This window comes from Macaca mulatta, chromosome 19 (assembly GCF_049350105.2).
Source record: "Macaca mulatta isolate MMU2019108-1 chromosome 19, T2T-MMU8v2.0, whole genome shotgun sequence".
NCBI classification, from domain to species: domain Eukaryota; kingdom Metazoa; phylum Chordata; class Mammalia; order Primates; family Cercopithecidae; genus Macaca; species Macaca mulatta.
Window position 1 is genome coordinate 15547206 of NC_133424.1, and position 26910 is coordinate 15574115.

Consider the following 26910-nt stretch of genomic DNA (forward strand, 5'->3'; position numbering starts at 1 on the left):
TGGCCTGGGCTCTCTCACCTGTGACCAGGCTGGAGACAATGAGAGGTAACACCAGCATCTGCAGCATCCTCATGAGAAGCTCTCCGGGAAAAGAGAAGTACTTGATCTGGCGGTAGGTGAGCTGATATGGGCGCAGGGCAAAGGCCAGGCTGACCCCTAAGGTCAAAAGAAGGGGTCCATGGACTGAAGTCTGGGTTGCCCAGCCCTAGGCAGGGTCCATCCACCCTAAGAAGGCTAGGGCAAGGGTGGGAGTGAGGGAGAGAAATATCCTATGAGTGTGTGTATTCGTGTGTGCACTGATGCGTGCAGACATTGTAGAAATGTATGCATGTATGGGTTACCATACTGATACTGTGTAAATGTGTGTCCATGTCTGTGTAAATGTAAATGTGTAAGTGTATACATATCCAGGATATGTGACGGTAGACGTTCACTTGTAAACGGGCATAGGTGTCTGTATACAGGCACATATACACATGAATATGCACACGTGTTTTCCTGGACATCTATAGGTGTAATTTGTGTGTATGTTACTATTTTCAAACATGCGAATGTATGTGGTTTTTAAACTCATAAGTGTGTGCACGAGTACTCAGGAGAACGTATGTGAGATGTGAATGTGTTTATAAGTTCCAATACACATGCACAAGTGTGCATGTAAGTTTCTGTGTTTGCACCTATAAGTTCAATGCATGCATATGTGTGCGTGCAAAGTGTGTTTGTACATTGTATATGTATATATGTGTGTGTGTGTATACACAAGAATATGCATGTGACATTGTGTGCACACAGTTGTGTTTGCACACATGCGTATTCATCTGTGTGGTGTGTCTTTATGTGGGGTTGAGGGTGGCTAGTGGGACTGGGAGGTGTGTGCAGGTGAGAATGAGGGAGTGGAGCAAAGAGATGTGTAGGGGCCAGGAATTTCCCTGAAGTCCCTGCCTTTCCCCGAAGTCCCCGCCCTCCAGGAGGCAGAGCTCACCGATGACCACCGCGCTGACCGTCAGCAGGATGAAGGCGTTTCGGCGCAGGAAGCGCAGCACGTGCTCGCGAGTCATGGTCTGCAGGCGCAGGCGGGTGCGCAGTGCTCGCTGCTGCAGGCTTTCCTGCAGCCGCTGCAGCCAGCCCACCCGGCCCAGCCGCTGGCCGCTCTCCCGCAGGAACAGGCTGTTGCCATGGCTGCTCATGGTCTATCTGCGGGAAACAGAGAAGCCTGGGGCTGGTGAGGGCCAGGACAGAAGGCAGGCGTGGGCAGATGGCGAAGGCTGGGAAGAGTGATGAGCGCTTCCTAAGGACTCTCAGAAGGCGGGGGTGGTTGAGTGTTTTGGCTCAGGCCTGTAATCCCAGCACTTTGGGAGGCGGAGGCAGGAGAATCACTCGCACCCAGGAGTTCAAGACTGGCCTGGGCAACATAGTGAGACCCTGTTTCTAAAAATTTAAAAACAGCTGGGGATGGTAGTCCTAGCTATTCGGGAGGCTGAGGCAGGAGGATCGCTTGAGCCCAAGAGTTCAAGGTTACAGTGAGCTATGATCTTCCCAGCCTGAGCAAGATGGTGAGACCTCCACCCCTCCAAAAAAGCACAAAGGCCAGGCGCACTGGCCCACACCTGTAATCCCAACACTTTCTAAGGCCAAGGCAAGAGGATCGCTTGAGCCCAGAAGTTTGAGGCTGCAGTGAGCTGTGATTGCACCACTGCACTCCAGCCTGGGTGACAGAGCACAGCCCTGTCTCTAAGAGCAACAAATAAATAAAAATAAAAAAATTTTTTTAAAAAGGCAGGGGAAGGGGAAGGTCAGTCTGTTAAGATGTGCCCATCTGAGGACACCTGAGGCACTGCCTGGGGTTCTAAGATCAGGTCTTGGCAGGAAAAGGTCAAGTCTCCAGAATCATTCCTGGGAATGGCTGGGAAGAGGAGGAAACCACAAAATAATGGATCCTTTTGACATTCCCTGACTCCAGCCCATTCTTTTTTCACTGAGATTATCACAAGCCTCTGGGGGCTGCCCCAGCGGCTCAAAGGAAATTAACAAGCCTTTGTGAAGTGCCTGCTGCATATGGAGCCCTAGACAAAGCACCCGGAGGCTAGTCCTCTAAATTAACACGGTTTTGTGTCCAGCCTGGAGGCTTTTCACAAGGACAAAATCAGCAGGCGCCTGGCAAAGAGCAGGTGCCCAGTAAATGCAGCTACTCTGCCTGAATGCCCAGGTGAGCAACACAGAGAGCGGGGAGTCCTTTGGTAATGAAATGATAATGACTCTTGGCCACAGCGTGATGTGCATGAGCCCCTCTGGGGTGGCAGGCACTGTACTGCTATTTCCCAAACTGCAGACTTTCGTGTCTCCTCCTTATATTTGGCGATATCCATGTGTCCTAATTCACTTATCTAAAAAACAGTACCGAACCAGGCGCCGTGGCTCACGCCTATAATCCCAGCATTTGGGAGGCCGAGGCGGGCAGATCACTTGAGCTCAGGAGTTCGAGACCAGCCAGGCTAACATGATGAAATCCCGCCTCTACTAAAAATACAAAAATTGCCCGGGCATGGTGGCAGGTGCCTGTAGTCCCAGCTACTCAGGAGGCTGAGGCAAGAGAATCACTTGGACCCGGGAAATGGAGGTTGCAGTGAACAGAGATTGCACCACAGCACTCCAGCCTGGACGACAGAGTGAGACTCTGTCTCAAAATAAAAATAAATAAATAATTATTTTAAAAATTAAAATTAAAAATGTATGTAAAATGGAAACTTTAGACTCCTACTTGAAATGTGAATTATATTTTTCAACAACATTAAATACAATGCATATAAAAATTAAAACCTGCCCATCCGTCTACCAACTAAACACTTCACATGTACAGGGCGGCTTAGAAATTGTGATTTTCGTAGGCCTGAGGAACTTTTCTCTTTGTGCACCCTTTTCTTCATTAAAAAAAAAGTCTACATTAAAATTCTGTTTTACAACTGCATTCATATAAAGAAAAATGTATTATTTCAGAACGAGATAGAGGTGATAGTTATTGCACAACATAATGAAAATACTAGATGCTATTAAATTGTACGTTTTCAAATGGTTGCTTCCGTGTTATGTGAATTTGCCCTCAATTTTATAAATGGAGCCAGCTGCTGTGGCTCACGCCTTTAATCCCAGCTACTTGGGTGGCTGAGCGGGGAGGATCACCTGAGCCCAGGAGTTCAAGACCTAAGACAGAATGTCGCTCTGCCACCCAGGCAGGAGTGCAGCTCACTGCAGCCTCCAACTCCTGGGCTCAAGTGATCCTCCCACCTCAGCCTCCAAAAGTGCTGGGATTATAGGCACGAGACACCGCACCCACCCTAAAAAAAAAAAAATTAAAATGAATATGTTAATATTATACATTATAGCATTTTCTTTCATCTAAACACTTGTTTCTGTCTTCTAATTTTAAAAGAGATGAAAACATCAGGGAAATAGTAGAATTGTACTAGAGGCTGGGAAGGGCAGGTGGGAGGGGAGGATGGGGCGAGGTTGGTTAACAGATACAAAACTACAGCTAGAGAGAAAGAATGAGTTCTGGTGTTCTATGGTTAATGATCATTTATTCTATATGTTCCAAAAAGCCAGTAGAGAAGGTTCTGAGCGTTCGCACATTAAGACATGATCAATGTTTGAGATGATGGACATGCTAATTACCCTGATTTGATCATTACACATTGTATACATGTATCGAAATATCACTCTGTATCCCACCAATATGTACAAGTATTTCATATCAACTCAAAATAAAAGGGAACAAAAAGAAATGAAAATGGCCAGGGCGCAGTGGCTCGCGTCTGTAATCCCAGCACTCTGGGAGGCCGAAGCGGGCGGATCGCTTGAGGTCAGGAGTTCGAGACCAGCCTGGCCAACATGGCGAAACCCCATCTCTACGAAAAATACAAAAATTAGCTGGATGTGTCACACGCCTGTAATCCTGGCTACTCCAGAGGCTGAGGCAGGAGAATCGCTTGAACCTGGGAGGCAGAGATCGCAGTGAGCCAAGATTGCACCACCGCACTCCAGCCTGGGTGACAGAGCCAGACTTTGTCAAAAAAAAAAAAAAAGAGAGAGAAGAGAAGAGAAGAGAAGAGAAGAGAAGAGAAGAGAAGAGAAGAGAAGAGAAGAGAAGAGAAGAGAAGAGAGGAAGGAAGGAAGGAAGGAAGGAAGGAAGGAAGGAAGGAAGGAAGGAAGGAAGGAAGGAAGGAAGGAGAGGAGAGGAAAGGGAGGGAAGGGAGGGAAGCGAGGGAAGGGAGGGAAGGAAGGGAAGGAAAGGAAGGAAGGGAAGGAAGGAAGGAGGGAAGGAAGGGAAGACATTTCTGTAGGTCCCTAAAAGCACTGTGTGCTATAGGTACTACACCTCCTAACCTACACTGTTCTCATAACCAAGAAAGGGTGGTGCCCTTCCTCCAGGCATACTGAGAATTCTGTTCTTCCTTCTAGACCCACTCTTAGGCTCCGTCTCCCACTGGCTCCCTTTTGATCTGCCCAGTGGAAAGGACAACAGTATGAAGATTTCTCAACGAACTAAAAATAGAACTACTATCCCATCCAGAAACCTCCCTACTGAATATCCACCCCAAGGAAAACAAATCATTGTATCAAAAGGATATCTACACTGGTATGTTTCTTCACAGCAATATTTGCAATCGCTTAGATACAGAATCACCCTAAGTGTCCACCAATGGACGATTAAAGAAAATGTGATACAGATAAGTGTGTCACATTATAGATAAACAGACCTGTATCACATTTATATCGCTATCACATTTTCTTGCTACATTGTTGATTATGTTATCGTATCTATGTTTCATTATGTATATAATGGAATACTAATCAGCCATAATAAAGAATGAAATGTTCTTTACAGCAACATACATAGAATTGGAGGCCATTCTCTTAAGCGAAATAATTCAGAAGCAAAGTGTAACACCGCATGTTTACTTATAAGTGGGAGCTAAATAATGTATACACAAGGACATAGAGTGAAATAACAGACATTGAAAACTCGAAAGAAAGGGTGGGAGGGTGAGAGGTGGATGGGATGTGAAAAATTACTTAATAGGTGCAACACACACAATTAGAGTGATGTTTACACTAAAAGCCCGAACATCATCACCATGCAATCTATGCATGTATCAAAACTACCCTTGTACCCTCTAAATGTATACACCATTCTTTCTTTCTTTTTTTTTTTTTTTTTTTTTTTTTGAGGCTGGAGCGCAATGGCACCATCTCAGCTCACTGCAACCTCCACCTCCCAGGTTCAAGTGACTCTCCTGCCTCAGCCTCCCAAATAGCTGGGATTACAGCCACCCGCCACCCCACCTGGCTAATTTTTGTATCTTTTGTAAAGATGGGGTTTCACCGCGTTGGCCAAGCTGGACTCAAACTCCTGACCTCAGGTGATCCGCCTGCCTCCGCCTCCCAAAGTGCAGGGATTACAGGCGTGAGCCACCACGCCCAGCCACAAAATTCTTTGAAAGGCAGCAGGAGAATGGAGGGTGGGAAGAGATTGAGATGGAGCATTTACTCTCCCGTCTCCCAGCTCCCTGTGCCAGGCCCCTACTTGGCAGCAGCTGTGTTCCTCTACCTAAGACCACTGCTGCCATGGGACAGTCCTCCGCCATAACCCTGGATCTCCCTGGGTCCTCCTCTCTGCTAGTATCTTCATAAATAGTCCGATGACAAACCCTTTTTACTTCTCCCTTCAGAGTCTGCTGTCTGTCTCCCCAGCAATACACCAGATTCATCTGACTCAGAAAAAAAAAACTCTGTAAATTAAAGGAAGACACTAAATATTGTACCCTGTACTGGACTCTGTACCTATTTGGTTTGCCTGGGATTGTCACACCTATAAAGAGAATGTGTTCACCTCCCGCATCTACTTCCTTTTTTTTTTTTTTTTTTTTTTTTAAATGGAGTTTCGCTCTTGTTGCCCAAGCTGGAGTGCAGTGGCATGATCTCAGCCCACTGCAACCTCCACCTCCTGGATTCAAGCAATTCTCCTGCCTCAGCCTCCTGAATAGCTGGGATTACAGGCACCTGCCACCATATCTGGCTAATTTTTTTTTTTTTTTTTTTTTTTAATTTTTAGTAGAGGCAGGTTTCATCATGTCAGCCAGGCTGGTCTCGAACTCCTGACCTCAGGTGAGCCAACGGCCTCGGCCTCCCAAAGTGCTGGGATTACAGGCATGAGCCACAGCGCCCGGCAGCTTCCCCATCTACTTCCTAAGGGATCAAGGCTCCCTGATATATTTTCTCACCCCCACCCCAGCCTCATGCCCAGTACCTGAATTCAACCAGGTCCAGCTGGGAGTTTCTCGGAGGCCTCTGTTTTACCAGTACGTAGATGCCTGGCTTTTTGTTTTGCTGCCACTGGTTTTTCTGAGATCTTCCTTGCCCTCCTCCACTCCCCACCATATCCAAGGGATGGGACATCTGCCCTGGTTTTCCAGACCCTGTGTCCTCTAGATCTAATCCAAATACCGAATGCCAAGCCCCACTTAAGATCCTGCTCCAAATGGATCCATCTCCTGAAACCACAAAGCTGCTTCTCACCTTGCTGTGAAAAAAAAAAAAAAAAAAAAAAAATCCCAAGGAGTGAACCACAGACTACACAGGGAATGTACAATCCCTCCCTCTCCTCTGGGATATTATGTTTCCAGTCCCTAAGCCACAGCAGGAAGTTGCCTGTGGATACCAAGAGAGATCATTCAGCTAAGATCTGAACAGTCAGGAAAACTCCAGAGGCTAGGGTTTTGTCCGGTTCTTTTCTCTTCCTTACAAGCCATAGTACGGTATTGACAAACTATGGTCTGCTAGTCAAATTCAGCCTACTGCTTGTTTTTGTAAATAAAGTTTTATTGGCACACAGCCACACTCATTCATTACCTATTGTCTAGAGCTGCTTTCAAGCTACAATGCCTAAGTTGAGTTGTTGGGACAGATTGTATGGGCCACAAAGCTCCAAATATTTACTCTCGGGCCATTTGCTGAAAAAAATTTGCTGACCCCTGGAGAAGAGCAGACAACACTTAGCATCTGTGGGCCAGACGCAGTGGCTCATGCCTGCAATCCCAACAGTTTGAGAAGTGAAGTTTGGAGGACTGCTTGACCCCAGGAGTTCATGGCCAGCCTGGGCAACATAGCCAGATCCTATCTCTTTTTAAAAAATTAAAAATTAGCCAGGCATAGTGGCCCGTGCCTGTAGTCCTAGCTACTCAAGAGGCTAAAGCAAGAGGATCGCTTGAACCCGGAAGTTTGAGGCTGCAATGAGCTATGATTGTACCACTGCACTCCAACTTGGATAACAGCATAAAACCCTGTCTAAAAGAAAAGAAAACAGCACCTTAGCACCTGATGACTATAATATAGTTGTCAACTGTGGTTGATAAAAAGCAGAAACCTAACTCACACAAAATTAAGAATAAAATGCTACAGTGTGAGAATGTCTTACTATCAATTTTTCTCTTGTCTGCATCACTTATAAGTTTATACCATTGTGATTGTCAAATTAATAATAATATTAGTTTTTAAAAATGTTTGACTTGAAATGTGATCTTAACCTCCACTTTGGCCTCTCTGGGTCTCTCTCTTCTTCCCCACCCTGGGCTCCCTCTTTTCTAGGCTTTCCTGGGTCTAGGCTTTCTTTTGGACTTACCTCTTGGGTTTCCTGCTCAGAAAATGTCCCTTCTAGTGTCCCCAGTCTCTACAGGGTGAGGGGTGAGGATGGGTCTTTCCCACTCGGTTCTCCCAACCTCCAGACACTTCAATATGACGAGATGTGTCGGCTACCTCTTGGAGCCTCTTACATCCCTAAAACTAAAGCAAGTTACAGTGAGTAAACTGAAAATGCTTTCTATACATTTTATGTCAATGCTGTGCTAGCCAGAGGAGTGAGTGAGGGGAGAGAGAGATGGGATGGAAACCACGTACATCACACACACTCAGACACACACAGGCACACATAACCTCGAAAACCTCTTGTATGCAATTGACACATCCACAACCCCAGTCACACGCAAACTCTTCAGACATACAACCACACACATACCCACACACACCTTCAGAAATGCAGCTCCGTGCATGCAGTCATACAATCCCTACACACACACACACACACTTCCCACATTCATGTACACCCTCAGGCGCACAACCACACACCTTCAGAAATGCAATTCCAGGCATACAGTCGTACAATTCTGCACACACACACATTCATGTACACCCTCAGACACACAACCACACACACCTTCGTGGCTCTGCACAACCACCCTTCATGGATTAAATCCTACAGAAGCAGTGACAGTCACACAATTCCTACATACACACAGAAACACACACACACTCTCTTTAGGTCACAAAACACAAACTTCAGACTTTTGAAATCATCCTCACATTTAAACATTCAGCTCCACACACCTGTTCAGGACGGCGATCCCACTCACAAATTCAGTCTGTCTGTCTATCTGTCTGTCTGTCTCTCTCTCTCTCTCTCTCTCTCACACACACACACACACACACACACACACAAATGCCCAGACCCCTTGCAGCCTCAGCCACATCAGATATATCTGAAATTGGTGAAATAAGCCCTCTGATAGAGAAAGCAATCGAGCCCTATAAATGCACGAGGCATCAGGCTCGGTGCTGGAAACATGCCTGTGAGCGGAGGCCACGGGTTGGGGAGGTGGGGATATGGGGCAGGGAGACTGGGGATAACTAAGGGGATAGGAAACTCACCAGAACGACCCAGAGAAAAGCGGAGGCGACGGCTCTAAGGGGCAAGGAGGAGCTCAGAGACAAAGGGCGGCAGAGAGGTGGGGACGTGGGTGCAGGGAGCGCCCCACACGCCTCAGCCCAGCGCCACGGATCCCCACCTGCCCGCAACCTCCGCGCCGCAGCCCCACCGAGTCCCCGCGCCGAGCCGCGGAGCCCCCAGTCACCAGCGTTCGGAGCGGCGGGGGCGGCCTGCCAGCGCCTCGGCCTGCGCGCTGCGCCCGGATGCAGGAGCCGGAGCCCGGCGAAGCGCCCGGCCGGGGCCGCGGGGACCCGCCAGGGACGGTGCAGCGCCGGCGTGGGGACTGGACGGTGGAGGCACCGGCGCGGAGCCGGGACGCGCTGTGCTGCCGGTGGGATCCGGGCCAACCCTGAGCTTACGTGGGTGTGGGGGCGCCGGGCGGCCGGGGGAGGGGGCGGGATCCCCTCCGCGATGCCCCCCGCCTCCCCCGCGCCCAGCCCAGGCTCAGCAGCCGCGCGGGAGAAAGGGGACCGCGTGTTTGGGAAGGGAGGGGAGTTGGGGTGGGCGGGGGTGAGTGGCCTCTCCGGCATCCAGCCCCCGCCCCCTGCTCAGAGCCGCGCCTCCGCGCCCCCGCCCCCTAAACCGTCTCCGGAGCCCTCGGAGGCCTCAGCATCCCGGGCGGAGCGCGGGGAACAGGCCCTGGCACTGCGGGACCCGCGCCAGCAGCCTCGGCGGAGGCCTGGGGAAGGCGCGGCTCTAGTGTCCCAGTGACAACAGCCCGGGAGATGGCTCCGCTGCCCCCTTCTCCCTGCGGGTGCACCTTCTGGCCTTGGCCACTCGACCGCTCTGTGCCCTTGGGCCAACCCCTCTCCCTCTCTGAGCCTGGCCTCCTCCTCTAAACAAGGGAGATGACTTGGCCGACCCCATAGAAAATTAAAGCTGGGAAAATTAAAGCGCGTGAGGCTGGAAATGCTCCATGCCAGCGCGAAGCATTGGGCAAATGGGAGATGGATAATGTTGCTCCTATTGTAATTAATATTATTCTTCGCTGTCTTTAGAGCACACCAGGAAAGGCGCACTCGGCTTTTCTTCTCGAAAGGCAGTGACTTGGTTGCTTCCCACATCTTCCGCCTCTCCTGAGAGCTAACGCCATTTAAAGATCTGAGCATAAAGTCTGTCATGTGAATAAAAACTCAGTGCAGGCCGGGCGCGGTGGCTCAAGCTTGTAATCCCAGCACTTTGGGAGGCCGAGGCGGGCATGAATCACTTGAGGTCAGGAGTTCAAGACCAGCCTGGCAAAGATGGTGAAACCCTGTCTCTACAAAAATACAAAAATTAGACGGGCATGGTGGCGCATGCCTGTAGTCCAGCTACTCGGGAGGCTGAGGCGGGAGAATCTCTTGAACACAGGAGGCGGAGGTTGCAGTGAGCCGAGATCGCACCACCGCACTCCAGCCTGGGCGACAGAGCGAGACTCCGTCAAAAAAAAAAAAAAAAACTCAGTGCATGTTCAATGTTTTTTATTATTGTTACTGTTATTGATGAAGTGTTGATGGCAACCTCCTGAACTAGGCCGGCTCTTTTATTAATACTTATATTTCATCTACACACTTCTATAAAGTAGATATCACTTCCTCTATTTTCAGGGCGTGGACAGGTGCTCAGAAAGGTTCAATAACTTGTCCAAGGTCACACAGCCAGGAAACAGGTGCCCCAATTCTAATTGTTTGCATTCATCGTCCTAGCTCTGCTTCTTTGCAACAGCTCCTAGATAGGTGATTCTCAAACTTGACTGTATTTTAAAATCACCTGGAAAGCTTTCAAAAATTCTGAAGCCAGCCTGACATGGTGGCTCATGCATGTAACTCCAGCACATTGGGAGGCCAAGGAGAGAGGATCACTTGAGCCCAGGAGTTCAAGATCAGCCTGGGCAACATAGCAAGACTCTGTCTCTAATTTAAAAAAAAAAATCAAAAAATTAGCTGGGCACACATCTGTAGTCTCAGTTACTCAGGAGACTGAGGCAGGAGGGTCACTTGAGCCTAGGAACTTAAGGTTACAGTGAGCTATGATTGTGCCACTGCACTCCAGCCTGGACAACAGAGCAAGATCCTATCCAAAAAAAAAAGAAAGAAAGAGAAGAAATCTGATGCCCAAGCCACACGCTATACTAAGCATTTCAGCATCCCTGGGAGTGGGACCCAGGCATCAGTATACTTGAATGCTCCCCAATGTATGGCTAAGGCTGAATCTCTGTCCTTGGTGTCAGGTTCCCCTGGACCACATTGGCAACCCCTCCCTGCAACCTTCTCACTCCTCTGCTTCAGTCACTCACTATGCTTGGACGATTCTGCATCCTTCTTGAACCTAGAGCTGCCTCTGAACTCGTGCCTCTTACAGTCATTCACTCCACAAATACTTACTGTGCACTTGGCTGTGCTAGAGGCTGGAGATTCAGCAGCGAAGACAACAGGGCCCTTGGTCTGTCACACAAAATAATAAGTAAATAAAATAGCAATAGTTCCCTGGCAATTGGGTCTTGCAAATTCTTTACACCCGTAACAGTCAGGGACAATCCCAAAGAAACCACAACTCAAGCCTAAGCATGAGAAAAGCATCAGACACATTTCAATAGAGAGGCATCCTGTAATCTACCTGCGTAGTCCTCTTCAAAACAGTCATTAAAAATTAACGGGCCGGGCGCGGTGGCTCAAGCCTGTAATCCCAGCACTTTGGGAGGCCGAGACGGGCGGATCACGAGGTCAGGAGATCGAGACCATCCTGGCTAACATGGTGAAACCCCGTCTCTACTAAAAAATACAAAAAACTAGCCGGGCGAGGTGGCGGGCGCATGTAGTCCCAGCTACTCGGGAGGCTGAGGCAGGAGAATGGCGTAAACCCGGGAGGCGGAGCTTGCAGTGAGCTGAGATCCGGCCACTGCACTCCAGCCTGGGCAACAGAGCCAGACTCCGTCTCAAAAAAAAAAAAAAAAAAAATTAACGAACGTCTGGAGCAGGGTTTGGTGGCAGGCGCCCTGTAGTCCCAGATACTCAGGAGGCTGAGGCGGGAGGACTGCTTGAACTCAAGTGGTTGAGGCTGCAGTGAACTGTGATTGTGCCACAGCACTCCAGCCTGGGCAACACAGCGAGACCCTGTCTCTAAAAAAAAATTAAAATTAAAAAATGAGAAAACAAGGAATGTCTCAGAAACTGTCACAGCCAAGAGGAATCTAAGAAGATGTGACAACCAAATGTAATGTGAGATCCTAGAAAAGAAAAAGGATATAAGGAAAAAATTAGGAAATCTGAATAGGGTATGGGCTTTCACCAATAATAATGTATCCATATTGGCCGGGCGTGGTGGCACACACCTGTAATCCCAGCCCTTTGGGAGGCCAAGGTGGGCAGATCACTAGAGGTCAGGAGTTCGAGGCCAACATGGTGAAACCCTGTATCTACTAAAAATATAAAATTAGCCAGGCATGGTGGTGGGTGACTGTAATCCCAGCTACTCGGGAGGCTGAGGCAAGAGAATCACTTGAACCCAAGAGGCAGAGGTTACATCGATCCAAGGTCATGCCACTGCACTCCAGCCTGGGCAACAGGGTAAGACTCTGTCTCAAAAAAAAGTATCTCTAACAATAACATTTTGTTAATAATGTATCAATATAATAATATATCAATGTTACAATGTTGTAATTATACAAATGTGCCATACTAATGAAAGATATTAATAACAAGTGAAACTAAGTCAAGAGAGTATATGGGAACTGTCTGTACTATCTTTTCATTTTTTATGTAAATCTAAAACTGTTCTCAGAAACTGTGTCTTAATTTAAAAAGATCCTGGGAGATCCCAAAGAGCTTTTGTTTATATAGGTTACAGCTATTGATCTTTACAGTATCAGAAATTAAAACTGAAAAAGTGTTTCTACACTTATTTATTCATTTTGACATAACAAAAATAAACCTACTACATGTTAACATAAAATAGCATATTTTTATGAAAAATAACTGTATTTTCCAAAACAAGGAAAAAAAAGAGAAGAGTGACGTTGTTTTACACTTTTTCAAATTGCTTTGATGTCTACCTTAATAAAAAGGAAACGGAATTTTTATACAGTTGATTTTCATTATTCATGGATTCTGTATTTGCAAAGTCACTCACTCACTAACATGTATTTGTGACCCCAAAATTAATACTTGCGGAGATTTTGAAGTTATTCTGGGTCATTTGCAGAGAGATGCACATTTCGAGCTGCACGGCGTGAACATCTGTAGCTGAGGTACAATAAAACCACGCTCTGTTATCTTGTTTCAGCTCATACGGTGAACAAGCATCCTATTTGTGGCCTATTTAATGCCATCCTTTTCTATTTTTCACGTTTTTTGTTGATTTTGCTGTTTAAAATGGTCCCAGGCACTTTGCCGAAGTGCTGTCTAGCGTTTCTAAGCTTACGTGCTTAGTGTGTTTCTAAGCTCTAGAAGGCTGTGGGGTAGCTGGGTGCGGTGGCTCACACTTGTAATCCCAGCCACACTTTGGGAAGCCAAGACGGGAGGATTACTTGAGCCCAGGGGTTTGAGACCAGCCGGAGCAACATATCGAGACTCCCCTATCTCTACAAAAACTTTTAAAATGAGCCAGGTATGGTGGGCGTGCCTGTGGTCCCAGCTACTCAGGAGACTGAGGTGGGAGGATCACTTGAGCCTGGAAGTTTGATGCTGCAGTGAGCTATGATCGCACCACTGCACTCCAGCCTGGGCGACAGAGCAAGACTCTATCTCTAAAACAACAACAACAACCAAAAAAAAAACCAAACTGTAAGGCTGTGACGTGCCTTACAGAGACAATATGTATGTTAGGTAAGCTGTGCTCAGACATAACTTTTAGTACTGTTGGCCATGAGCTTGATATTAGTGAATCAACAACATATATTAAATATGGTGTCTTTAAACAAAAACACAAATAAAACAAAGTGTATATCAGTTGACAAAAATGTTGTGACCAGGTGCTTACAGAAACTAAATCTTATACTTCCCCCTGGAAGCAGTGATTTAGTATCTGCTACTTCAGTGTTCAAAGCAACTTTATAGGGCTGGATGCCGTGGCTCAAGCCTGTAATCTCAGCACTTTGGGAGGCCAAGGCGGGCAGATCACCTGAGGTTGGGAGTTCGAGACCAGCCTGACCAACATGGAGAAACCCCGTCTCTACTAAAAATACAAAATTAGCTGGGTATTGTGGCACATGCCTGTAGTCACAGCTACTTGGGAGGCTGAGGCAGGAGAATCACTTGAACCCAGGAGGCAGAGGTTGTGGTGAGCTGAGATCGCACCATTGTGGCGAGCCAAGATCGCACCATTGCCCTCCAGCCTGGGCAACAAGAGCAAAGCTCCATCTCCAAAAAAAAAAAAAAAAAAAGCAGAAAAAAAAAAAGCAACTTCATATAATATAACTACCATGAATAATGAAAATCAACTGTATCTTCTTCTGCATTGAATCTGTCGTAGCATATTGTTTTGGTTGAAATACATGAAACATATTCAGCCTTACACAGATAGGCGGTTGAAAAGGGAAGATTATTTCAATCAGCTTTTCAGGTAATTGTGTCTATTCTTTGAGTGACACCAAAATGCTACATAGTTTCTTCAAGAACAGTTGCAATGTGGAATCAGAAACCCTGTCTGTGAATTCTTGTGTTCTATTAATATTAAAATCCATTAAGCTCGTCTTTTAACCATGCATGATTTTGAAACCTCATGCATTCGTCATTTGAAAAATGTTAGCTCACTAGTTATAGATCTTCTAAATATTAACACATTTCATTATGCAGCAACAAAAAGTCATGTTTGTTAATATCATCACTGATCTCATGGAGAGTTTTAAAGTGTTGGGAAGCTGTCACAGTCATGAATACAAATTTTTTAAAATTATAATTTTCACTCAAAAGTGCAATTTTTTTTTTTTTTTGGATAGAGTCTGGCTCTGTCGCCAGGCTGGAGTGCAGTGGCGTGATCTCAGCTCACTGCAACCTCCGACTCTCTGGTTCAAGTGATTCCCTGCCTCAGCCTTCTGAGTAATGGGGATTACAGGCACGTGCCCCCACGCCTGGCTAATTTTTGTATTTTTAGTAGAGACAGGGTTTCACCACGTTGGCCAGGCTGCTCTTGAACTTCTGACCTTAGGTGATCCGCCCGCATCAGCCTCCCAAAGTGCTGGGATTACAGGCATGAGCCACCGTGCCTGTCCGACAAGTGCAAATTTTATCATTGACAATGGCGACTGTGAATCATTTTCCTTGAAGTGACAGATATATTTCTTTCATTTTTGCAAAAACGTCGGTCAAACTTCCTTTGATAGGGTTTGAGTGTTCTGTCCCCTCCAAATCCCGTGTTGAAATGTGACCTCTGGTGTTGGAGGCAGGCCTAGTGGGAGGTGTTTGGGTCACAGGGGCGGATTTTTATGAATGGCTTGCTGCCATTCTCCTGGTAATGAGCGAGTTCTCACTCTATGAGTTCACGGGAAAGCTAACTGTTTAAAAGAGCCTGGCACCTCCTCCCTCTCTCTTTCTTGCTTTCTCTCATCATCTGACATTTCTGCTCCCCTTTACCTTCTGCCATGACTGGAAGCTCCCTGAGACCTCACCAGAAACAGATGCCAGCGCCATGCTTCCTGTACAGCCTACAGAACCATGAGCCAAAATAAAGCACTTTTCTTTATCAATTACCCAGTCTCAGGTATTCCTTTATTATAGCAATGCAAACAGTCTGACAGGGCACTGTGGCTCACGCCTGTAACCCCAGCCTTTGGGAGGCCAAGGACAGAGGATCGTTTGAAGCCAGGAGTTTGAGGCCAGCCTGGCCACTATGGCAAAAATCCATCTCTACTAACAACACAAAAATTAGCTGGGCATGGTGGTGCACACCACTCAGCTACTCAGGAGGCTGAGGCAGGAGAATTGTTTGAACCCAGGAGGCAGAGGTTGCAGTGAGCCAAGATCACACCATTGCACTCCAGCCTGGGCGATAGAGCAAGACTCTGTCTCAAAAAAGAAAAAAACCAAAACAACAACAACAACAAAAAAAAACAGGCTAATACACCATGTCAGAATAGCCACGGTTTGTCTGTCCAAAAATGGTATTCCGTGAAAAAAAAAAAAAAAAAAGTAGCTGATTCAGCTTGCAATTCAAACACTCATCAAAGTGTTTTTTTTTTTTTTTTTTTTTTGGTTTTTGTTTTTTTTTTGGTCCTGGAGACAGCTACCATGGTAGTTCTGTGTGTAGAAAAATTCTTTATCCATACTTCCTATTGCATCACACAGAAAATTAAAAAGATACATACTCAACAGTCAAGATTGCCGAGGTGGTTGGATCATCTGAGGTTAGGATTTCAAGACCAGCCTGGCCAACATGGTGAAACCCCATCTCTAGTAAAAATACAAAAAAACCTTAGCTCACTATGGTGGCGGGCACCTGTAATCTCAGCTACTAGGGATGCCGAGGGAGGAGAATTGCTTGAACCAACGAGGTGGAGGTTTGCAGTAAGCCAAGATCGCACCATTGCACTCCAGTCCGGGCGGCAAGAGCAAAACTCTGTCTCAAAAAACAAAAAAAGGATTTAATAAAATGAATAATTTTATTGCTTTATCAAGCACAACAAGCCAAAATGAAAGTGAGTTGTTTTTTTTTGTTTGTTTGTTTGTTTGGTTTTTTTGGGGGTTTTTTTGTTTTTTTTTTTTTTTTTGAGACAGGGTCTCCCTCTGTCACCCAGGCTGGAGTTCAGTGTTGCGATCATAGCTCACTATAGCCTTGACATCCTGGGCTCAAGTGACACTCCCACCTCAGCCTCCTGAGTAGCTGGGACTACAGGTGTGTGCCACCAGGTCTGGCTAATTTTTCTTTTACTTTTTTGTAGAGACTGGGTCTCAAACTCCTGAACTCAAGTGATCCTCCTGCCAAGGCCTCCCAAGGTGCTGGAATTACATACATGAGTCACTGTAGCTGGCCTGAAACTGACTTTTGTTAAAACTATGAGTGTGTAGCAATGAAGAATATAATGCCTCCTAGTACAGCTTGGTGCTGCTGCGTTGATTCATGCTTAGATGGTAGACACTGTTACTCGCCCTCACTTTTGCTCCACGAGTGCATAGACTAACACAGTGAAAAAAGGCGAATAATATCTTAGTATGATTATTAAAATCATTTTGACCTTGCAGACCCCCTGAATGGTCTCAAGGCCACCACACCCTAGGGATTTGCAGCCTACACTTTGCAAACCATTGTCAGACGGTGATAAGTCCTATGGGGGAAAGAAATAATCAGGGTTGGACGCGGTGGCTCACGCCTGTAATCCCACCACTTTGGGAGGCTGAGGCGGGAGGATCATGAGGTCAAGAGTTCGAGACCAGCCTGGCCAACATGGCGAAATACTGTCTCTACTGAAAATACAAAAATTAGCCAGGCATGTTGGTGCACACCTGTAATTCCAGTTACTCGGGAGGCTGAGGCAGAAGAATTGCTTGAACCCAGGAGGCGGAGAGTCTCCTGGCATATTCCCCAAGTCTGCTTTTAGCTTCCCTATCTTAGTGCACCTGAAGGGAAAGAAATGTGCTTATTAAGACCCACTGTTTTACTGGGGTCCATTGTATGAGGGTGCAGTTTGGTCGTTACCCAATAAACTTTCTCCCCACCTCCCTCTGTGCCCGAGCTGTCTTATTTGTGTTTTATGATCTGCTCTTTCTGTCTGCTTGTAGTTAGAAGAGAAGTGATTTCTTTGCAATGCGTGAGGCTAGAAAAAGAGCTGGAACTTAAAGTGGCGGTTTTTGTCCAAGATGATGGTGCTCCTGCTCTGTGAAACCTTATGTTCAGAAAAAAAATAACCCAATTAGAAAATGGGCAAAGGACTTGAATAGACATTTCTCAAAAGAAGACATACAAAATGGCCAACAGGTTCATGAAACCAAAAATGCTGAATATAATTAATCATCAGGAAAATGCAAATTAAAACCACAATGAGATATCACCTAATACCTGTCAGAATATACACCGTAGAATACTACTTAGCCATTAAAAAAAGAATGAAATAATGTCTTTTGCAACAACTTGGATGGAGCTGGAGGCCATTATCTTAAGCGAAATAACTCACAAACAGAAAGTCAAATACTAGCTGGTGTGGTGGCTCATGCCTGTAATTCCAACATTTTGGGAGGTTGAGGAGAGAGGATCACTTGAGCTCAGGAGTAGGAGACAACCAGCCTGGGCAGCATAGCAAGATCCCATCTCTATTAATAATAAGAAGAATAACCTGGGTGTGGTGGTGTACACCTGTAGTCCCAGCTACTCAGGAGGCAGAGGTGGGAGGATCACCTGAGCTCAGAAGCTCAAGGCTGCAGTGAGCCATGATCGTGCCACTGCACTCCAGGCTGAGCAACAAAGCAAGATCCTGTCTTTAAAAAAAGAAGGAAGAGGCCGGGCGCGGTGGCTCAAGCCTGTAATCCCAGCACTTTGGGAGGCCGAGATGGGCGGATCACGAGGTCAGGAGATCGAGAGACGATCCCGGCTAACACGGTGAAACCCCGTCTCTACTAAAAAAAAAATACAAAAAAATAGCCGGGCGAGGTGGCGGGCGCCTGTAGTCCCAGCTACTCGGGAGGCTGAGGCAGGAGAATGGCGTAAACCCGGGAGGCGGAGCTTGCAGTGAGCTGAGATCCGGCCACTGCACTCCAGCCTGGGTGACAGAGCAAGACTCCGTCTCAAAAAAAAAAAAAAAAAAAGAAGGAAGAGAGTCAAATACTGAATGTTCTCACAAATGGGAGCTAAACTATGGGTATCCATGGATATACATACACCGGCAACTCCAAAAGGTGGGAGGGTCGGGGGCTGAGGGATGAGACACCACCTATTAGGTACAATACACACTATTTGGGTGATGGCTACACTAAAAGCCCAGACTTGACGACTATTCAATATTTCCTTGTATCAAAACTGCACAGTAGGCCCAAAATCTACTTAAAATTTTTTAAGAAGGAGTTTCTCTCTTGTCGCCTAGGCTGGAGTGCAATGGTGTGATCTCAGCTCACTGCAACCTCCACTTCCTGGGTTCAAGCAATTCTTCTGCCTCAGCCTCCCAAGTAGCTGGGATTACAGGCATGCGCCACCATGCCTGGCTAATTTTGTATTTTTAGAAAAGACAGGGTTTCTCCATGTTGGTCAGGCTGGTCTTGAACTCCCGACCTCAGGTGATCCACTCACCTCGGCCTCCCAAAGTGCTGGAATTACAGGTGTGAGCCACCGCGCCCGGTCAAAAAAATTTTTTTAAAGATGAAATATAAGTGGTCAGGGGAATTCGGAGAAAAGAGAGCCCGGGTACTCTGTTGGTGGGAATGTAAATTAGTACAGCCATTATTAAAAAAAAAAAAAAAAGTATGGAGGCCAGGCACAGTGGCTCATGCCTGTAATTTCAAAACTGGGAGGCTGAGGGGGGTGGATCACCTGAGGTTAGGAGTTTGAGACCAGCCTGGCCAACATGGTGAAAACCCGTCTCTACTAAACATACAAAAATCAGCCAGGTGTGCACCTGTAATCCCAGCTACTGGGGAGGCTGAGGCAGGAGATTCACTTGAACCCAGGAGACGGAAGTTGCCGTGAGCCAAGTTCATGCCACTGCACTCCAGCCTGGGCGACAGAGCAAGACTCTGTCTCGAAAAAAAAGAACAGTGTGGAGGTTTCTCAAAAAGTTAAAATAGAATTACCATATGATCCTGCAGTCCCGCTACCGGATATGTATATCCAAACGAAATGAAATCAGTATCTCAAAGAGATACCTGCACCCCCATGCTCATTGCAAAGTTATTCACAATAGTCAAGATATGGAAACAATCTAAGTGTCCACCGAGAAATGAATTTTTAAATATACTATGCTATGCAGTTGTAAGAAAAGAAAATCCTGTCCTTTATGACAACATGAACAAATAACAGGATTTCCTTTTGATGAACCTAGAGAACATTATGTTGAGTGAAATAAGCCAGGCACTGAAAGACAAATACCACATGATCTCAGTTACAAGTGGAATCTAAAGAAAATTGAACTCATAACAGCAGAAAATAAAATGATGATTATCAGAGACTTAAGTAGGGGGATTGGGGAGATGGTGGCCAAAGGATACCGAATATCAGTTGGTAAAGAGGAATAATTTTTGCCGGGCACGGTGGCTCACGCCTGTAATCCCAGCACTCTGGGAAGCTGAGGTGGGCGGATCACCTGAGGTCAGGAGTTTGAGACCAGCCTGGCCAACATGGTGAAACCCTGTCTCTACTAAAAATACAAAATTAGCCGGGCATGGTGGTGCACACCTGTAATCCCAGCTACTTGGGAGGCTGAGGCAGGAGAATCTCTTGAACTTGGGAGGCGGAAGTTGCAGTGAGCTGAGATTCGCACCACTGCACTCCAGCCTGGGCAACAAGAGCAAGACTCCGTCTAAAATAAAAAAATTTTTTTTAAAAAAGGAATGATTTCAGGGGATCTATTGTGCAACATGGTGACTCTGGTTAATAACAATACATTGTATTCTAGAGAAATGCTGAGAGAGTACATTGTAAATGTCCTTACCACAAAAATAAACTTTGGAAGGCAATGCACATATTGGTGAGCTAGATTTAGCCATTCCACAATGTGTATGTGTATACTTCAAAACATGCTGTACACAATAAATACACACAATTTTATCTGTCATTTCAATAAAATTTTAAAATAAAAATAATTTTTAAAACACACCTTAAAAAACATAATGCTGGCTGGGCGTGGTGGCTCACGCTTGTAATCCCAGCACTTTGGGAAGCTGAGGCGGGCGGATCACAAGGTCAGGAGATCAAGACCATCCTGGCTAACACGGTGAAACCCCGTCTCTACTAAAAATACCAAAAAATTAGCCAGGCGCGGTGGCGGGCGCCTGTAGTCCCAGCTACTCAGGAGGCTGAGGCAGGAGAATGGCATGATCCCAGGAGGCGGAGCTTGCAGTGAGCCGAGATCGCGGCACTGCACTCCAGCCAGGGGGACAGAGCGAGAGTCCATCTCAAAAAAAAAAAAAAAAAAACCAAAAAAAAAACATAATGCTGAGTGAGAGAAGCCAGATACAAAAGACCACGTAAGTGTATATAATTCTGTTTATATGAAATGTCCAGAATAGGCAAATCCTATCCTAGATTTAGAAAGCAGATTCGTGGTTGTCAGGGGCTGCAGGAGGGAGAAATGATGAGTGACTGTTAAAGGGTATAGATTTCCTTTTGGGGTGATTGAAGTGTTCTGGACCTAGATAGAGGTGATGGTTACAGAACACTGGGAATTGTACTCTTTAAGAGTTAATTTGACTAGGTGCGGTGGCTCATGCCTGTAATCCCAGCACTTTGGGAGGCTGAGGTGGATGGATCACTAGAGGTCGGGAGTTCAAGACCAGCCTGGCCAGCATGGTGAAACCCCATCTCTACTAAAAATACAAAAATTAGCTGCTGGTGATGTGCGCCTGTAATCCCAGCTACTTGGGAAGTTGAGACACCAGAATTGCTTGAACCCAGGAGGAGGATGTTGCAGTGAGCCAAGATATCACTACTGCCCTCCAGCCTGGGTGACAGAGGGAGACTCTGTGTCCAAAAAAAAAAAAAAAAAAAAAAAAGAGTTAATTTTACATTACACAAATTTCACTTCAATAAAACAAAAGTAAAGGAGTGCCAAAAATCGTCAATATTAAAGAGAAACAATATTTCAATGCAATCTTTTTAGAAATCAAATGAACACAAAAAATCCACAATGAACAAAATAGATCAACATGTTAAATAAAGACGGGACCAAAGTTCCTACGTTTCCTTCTGCTTTTTTTTTTAGATGGAGTCTTGCTCTGTCGTGCAGTGGTGTGATCTCAGCTCACTGCAACTTCCGCCTCCTGGGTTCTGGCGATTCTCCTGCCTCAGCCTCCCAAGTAACTGGGATTACAGGTGCCCACCACCACGTCCAGTAAATTTTTGTATTTTTTGTAGAGACGGGGTTTCACCACGTTGGCCAGGCTGGTCTCGAACTCCTGACCTCAGGTGATCTGCCCGCCTCGGCCTCCCAAAGTGCTGGGATTACAGGCGTGAGCCACTGTGCCCAGTGCCTTCCGCTTTTTAGGCTCCTGTATGACTCAGTTCAACATGCTTACTGATTCCGTCTTGAACATTCTGCTATTTGGTTTAACCATGGATTGTTTGCGTTAATTTCATGAGTTGTTGGTTTTTTTTAATTATTGACATTGGAACATTATTTAGTTTAGTCGCCGAGTTTTTTGGTGCTACCTTATATTTTGCATGCAGGACTGGTATCTTAACCTCATCGTGGCCTTGTGGATCTCTTGCTCTCTCAACAGTAAAGGCTGCCAGCTCCCTTTTATGGATATAAAAGGGTCTCAAAGAGGTTAAGCAGCAGGCCTCAGAATTAATAAAGAGCAGGGTCAGGGCCAGGTGTGGCAGCTTACGCCTGTAATCCCAGCACTTTGGGAGGCCAAGGTGGGCAGACAGGTGGTGCGCACTTGTAATCCCAGCTACTCAGGAGGCTGAGGCAGGAGAATCACTTGAACTCGGGAGGTGGAGGTTGCAGTGAGCCAAGATCGTGCCACTGCACTCCATCTTGGGCTACAGAGCAAGACTCTGTCTCAAGAAAAAAAAAAAAAAATTGAGTGGAGTTAGATTGGAGCTCACATCTGTCTGGCTGAAACCTCCAGTCACCCCCGGTCCACTCTGATCAGAGGCTCCAACTCTGGCTCTAGCATTAGAAGGGCAGGGCAGTGCAGACAGAGCACCCCAGGCTGCCCCAGACGACTGCCCCAGCTGCAAGGTGGAGCTTGAACATGAGCTGAGCCAAGAAGAGCCTGAGACTGAGGAATTGAGGCTAATTCCTCTGTGGGAAACGCTCCCTATTAATTAATTAGGGCAGAGCTAGCCTGAGGCATCCCCGCAGCCCCCAGAGTCATTAAGGGAGCGGGGGTCTCATTATCAGCTAACAGCTTCCCCACCGTTCCCAGGGCCCCAGAGGGAGCAGAGGAGGTGGGAGGAGGACCAGGTCTCCCTCTCCTGATCCCCCCTCTTTCATTACCAGAGTGACCTGATATGCAAGCGAATTGTCTAAAAGTAGAATTTCAGGGGAGATAAAAAGGGGAAAGTCAGAACTGAGGGATTCAGGATACCCCCTCCCAAATTCAGTCTGCGCTTATATTTATATAAAATACCCAGCTCAGGTAAATCCATAAAGAGAGACATCCAATTAGTGGTTGCCCAGGGCTGGAGTCAGGGGGCGATGGTGAATGACTGCTAATGGGTACAGGGTTTCCTTCTGTGAAGGTGAAAACTGTAGTCAAACTTGGTAATGATGATGGTAGCACAACACTGCAAATGTACTAAAGTCACTGAACCATCGACGTTGAAATGGTCAATGTTACGTTATGTGTATTTTATAATTTTAAAAAGTCAGTCTCCTTCTCATTCCTGGCTATTTCATCAACATTTATTAACATATACTTTCTGCCCGGCATTGCACTGGGAGGGGAGGCCTGGTACCATCCTGGCAACTCTGTCTTAGTGAGAGATGTCATGGTCAACAACTGTTTGAGACCTGCATGCAGGGGGTAAAGGAATTTACCAAGACAAGAGTGAGTTTTAAAAGGCAGATTTATTAAAGAAAGGGGGACATGCATTGCAAGGATGCAATGGGTAAGACAGCAGAAGGAAGGTTGTCTGCTGTCTGCAAAGAGGCAGGGGCTGGAGGGAAAATTGTATAAGGTCGTGCTGCTTGAGCTAAGTGCTTGCAGACAGGATGGTTGGGTGCAGGTGGGCTGTGAGCTGAATGCTTGTAGACAGGATGGTTGGATGCAGGTGGGCTGTGAGCTGAATGCTTGTAGACAGGATAGTTGGGTGCAGGTGGGCTGTGAGCTGAATGCTTGTAGACAGGATGCTTGGATGCAGGTGGGCTGTGAGCTGAATGCTTGTAGACAGGATAGTTGGGTGCAGGTGGGCTGTGAGCTGAATGCTTGTAGACAGGATGCTTGGATGCAGGTGGGCTGTGAGCTGAATGCTTGTAGACAGGATGGTTGGATGCAGGTGGGCTGTGAGCTGAATGCTTGTAGACAGGATAGTTGGGGGCAGGTGGGCTGTGAGCTGAATGCTTGTAGACAGGATGCTTGGATGCAGGTGGGCTGTGAGCTGAATGCTTGTAGACAGGATAGTTGGGTGCAGGTGGGCTGTGAGCTGAATGCTTGTAGACAGGATAGTTGGGTGCAGGTGGGCTGTGAGCTGAATGCTTGTAGACAGGATTGCTTAGGTGCAGGTGGGCTGTGAGCTGAATGCTTGTAGACAGGATAGTTGGATGCAGGTGGGCTGTGAGCTGAATGCTTGTAGACAGGATTGCTTAGGTGCAGGTGGGCTGTGAGCTGAATGCCTATAGACAGGATGGTTGGGTGCAGGTGGGCTGTGAGCTGAATGCCTGTAGACAGTATGCTAGGGTGCAGGTGGGCTGTGGGCTGAATGCTTGTAGACAGGATAGTTGGGTGCAGGTGGGCTGTGAGCTGAATGCCTGTAGACAGTATGCTAGGGTGCAGGTGGGCTGTGGGCTGAATGCTTGTAGACAGGATGGTTGGGTGCAGGTGGGCTGTGAGCTGAATCCTTGCAGACAGTATGCTAGGGTGCAGGTGGGCTGTGAGCTGAGCACTAGGTGCTAGTGGGCCTTTTGCAGTTGACCTTGTTTCTCAGAACATTTGCTTCTGTCAACCCCAGAGAAGCCCATTCTTTAATTTTTCTTTTAACTCAGGGCTCCACACGAAATGATGCTGGAGACCTTCTAGATGGCCTCCAGGGGCGTTCTCCATCTGTCCTCCCCTTGTTCTGTGTCCAGGTTCATGGACCAAACCAACAGGAAGCCTTGTCTTCTGTCTTCTGGTTGGCTTCAAGCAATGGGAAGCCCTTACAGGAGGCAAGAGGGATGAAAGAGGGTGAGACCAGAGTATTCATTTCCTGGGTCCCTCCCTGCATCCCCCTGCAGATTGGCCTTAGACTGCAGAGCACAGGGTCCTGGCTGGCAGCCGTCTCTAGGTTCCAGTAGTAACAGCTCCCTCCCCTCTCTGCATCTGCCCAGGAGTGGTAATAACTCCCAGATGCTGCCTGCTCCAGGGAAATGCATGGATTCTGCAATCCTGTGTGGTTTCTTTAGCCCCTCCCACACCTTGTCCCAACTCCCCTCAAACTACCCAGTCTACTCTCCATCTTTCTCCAGGGGGTAGCGAGAATGCAACCCTCCGACTTGCTCTGCACCCCAGAAGGTGGATTTTTGTGGCTATCAATGAGCTGCCTACCTTGGAGAATCTGATGGGGTTGGCTTTGTGAAAGGAAAATGAGTTTGGGAACCCCAAAATCACTAAGCCAAAGGGAAAAGTCAAGCTGGGAGCTGCTCAGGGCAATCCCCCCTGCCATTCTATTCCTTAAAAAGTTTGAGTGCGCCATCCTGAGTTTCTTTCTGCTCAGACTTCCCTCTTGATAGGTATTTAGAAGAGGAAGAAGAAAAATAAGCAGGCAGGTGGTAGAGTATAATCACAATGGGATCGTATTCAGCCATAAAAAAAAAAAAAAAGGAAATCCTGCCATTTGCAACCACAGGGGTGAACTCAGAGAACGTGATGTTACAGGAAATAAGCCAGGTACAGAAAGACACACACTGCATGATCTCACTCATATATGGAATCCTAAAATGTTGAACTCGTAGAAAAAGAGAGTAGAGTGGCCGGGCGTGGTGGCTCGCACCTGTAATCCCAGCACTTTGGGAAGCCAAGGCTGGTGGATCACCTGAGGTCAGAAGTTCGAGACCAGCCTGGCCAACATGGTGAAACACCGTCTCTACAAATAATACAAAAATTAGCCAGGTGTGGTGGTGCATGCCTGCAATCCCAGCTACTTGGGAGGCTGAGGCAGGAGAATTGCTTGAACCGTGAAGGTGGAGGTTGCAGAGAGCCGAGATCACACCACTGCACCCCAGCCTGGGCAACAAGAGTGAAACTTCTTGTTTCACTTTTTTCTCCAAAAAAAAAAAAAAGAAAGAAAGAAAAGAAAGGAAAAAAATGTAGAAAAATGGTTACCATAGGCTTGGGTGGTTGGGAAGATTTTGGTCAAAGGATGGCAAATTTCAGTTAGATAGGAGAAAAAAGTTCAAGACATCTATTGGACAGCATGGTTACCTTATTCCTAAAAAATGCTAAGGGAGCAGATGCAAATGCTTCACCACAAAAATGATAACCATATGAGGGAATGCATATGTTAATTCACCAGATTTAGTCATTCCACAATATATACATATACTATAAAACATTATGCTATACTTGATACACAAATACAGTTTTTGTCAATTTTTAAATTTTTAATTAAAACATATATTAAAAGTCCAGATCCCCAATGTTGGCATCAATAGTTGCTTAAGGGTGAACAAAAATACAATTTGACATTAAAAAAGTAAAGTATAGTAGTAGAAGCATCCTCAGTTGACCTCATAGAAGAAGAGAGATGGTAGATCAGTGGTAGATCCAGGAGCTAGGGTACCCTAGAAAAGAACATTAGATGGTAATATCATCGATGAAGAAGAGAGACAGAAGGAAAAGGGGGTGTCCATTTTAAAGACCTTAAGGATTTCATGTTCCTTAAGGTAAGGATTAAGATAATTCATGTTCATTGCAGAAAATCTGAAAAATGCAGAAAGAATAGAAGGAAACATGGTAGAAAAAAATCAATCAAATCCTATTTATAATCAACACTAAATTGTTGGTGAACTGCTTTCCAGGTGGAGATATTTGTCTTAGTTCAAAGTTAGAATCATGCCTACTTGTTACATGAATAAACCTTGAGGACAGTGGGCTAAGTGAAAGAAGCCAAATGCAAAAGGACAAGCATTGTATGATTCAACTTATAAGAGATAAAAAGAATAGCCAAAGTAAAGACAAAAAGTAGAACATTGGTTGCCAGGGACTGCAGAGTTGCAAGGAGAATGCGGAGTTATTGTTTCATGGGTACTGAGTTTCAGCTGGGGAAGACAGATGAAGGTGATGGTTGCACAACAATGTGATTGTACCTAATGCCACTGAACTGTACACTTAGAAGCA

At 46.3% G+C, this 26910-nt stretch overlaps 2 protein-coding genes and 1 long non-coding RNA gene across 16 annotated transcripts in view; 1 reads left to right on the forward strand and 2 right to left on the reverse strand.

Annotated features, from left to right (window-relative positions):
- SLC1A6 (solute carrier family 1 member 6) overlaps positions 1-26910 on the reverse strand; it is a 63906-nt gene that overhangs the window by 22727 nt on the left and 14269 nt on the right. For 2 of the 14 annotated variants that reach the window (XM_077978058.1, XM_077978060.1), the window contains exons 1-4: positions 8758-9573; positions 7676-7836; positions 983-1194; positions 19-156 (exon numbers count right to left, since the gene is read on the reverse strand). In XM_077978058.1, coding sequence (XP_077834184.1) covers positions 19-156; positions 983-1187 — 343 coding nt within the window. In that variant the 5' untranslated portion in view covers positions 1188-1194; positions 7676-7836; positions 8758-9573. Of the gene's footprint in view, positions 1-18; positions 157-982; positions 1266-6304; positions 7342-7675; positions 7837-8693; positions 9574-26910 lie in introns of those variants that run through there. The other 12 variants (XM_077978064.1, XM_077978066.1, XM_077978065.1 and 9 more) reach the window with 11 other exon arrangements.
- LOC144336798 (uncharacterized) lies at positions 5898-10891 on the forward strand. Its single transcript, XR_013409113.1, has 3 exons — positions 5898-5966; positions 7329-9174; positions 9814-10891. It is a non-coding gene; the product is annotated as an uncharacterized LOC144336798 (long non-coding RNA).
- The window catches only part of LOC106994652 (uncharacterized), a 68901-nt gene continuing 65416 nt past the window's right edge, over positions 23426-26910 (reverse strand). The window contains exon 8 of the mRNA XM_077978067.1: positions 23426-24730. Coding sequence (XP_077834193.1) covers positions 24714-24730 — 17 coding nt within the window. The 3' untranslated portion in view covers positions 23426-24713. The remainder of the gene's footprint in view (positions 24731-26910) is intronic.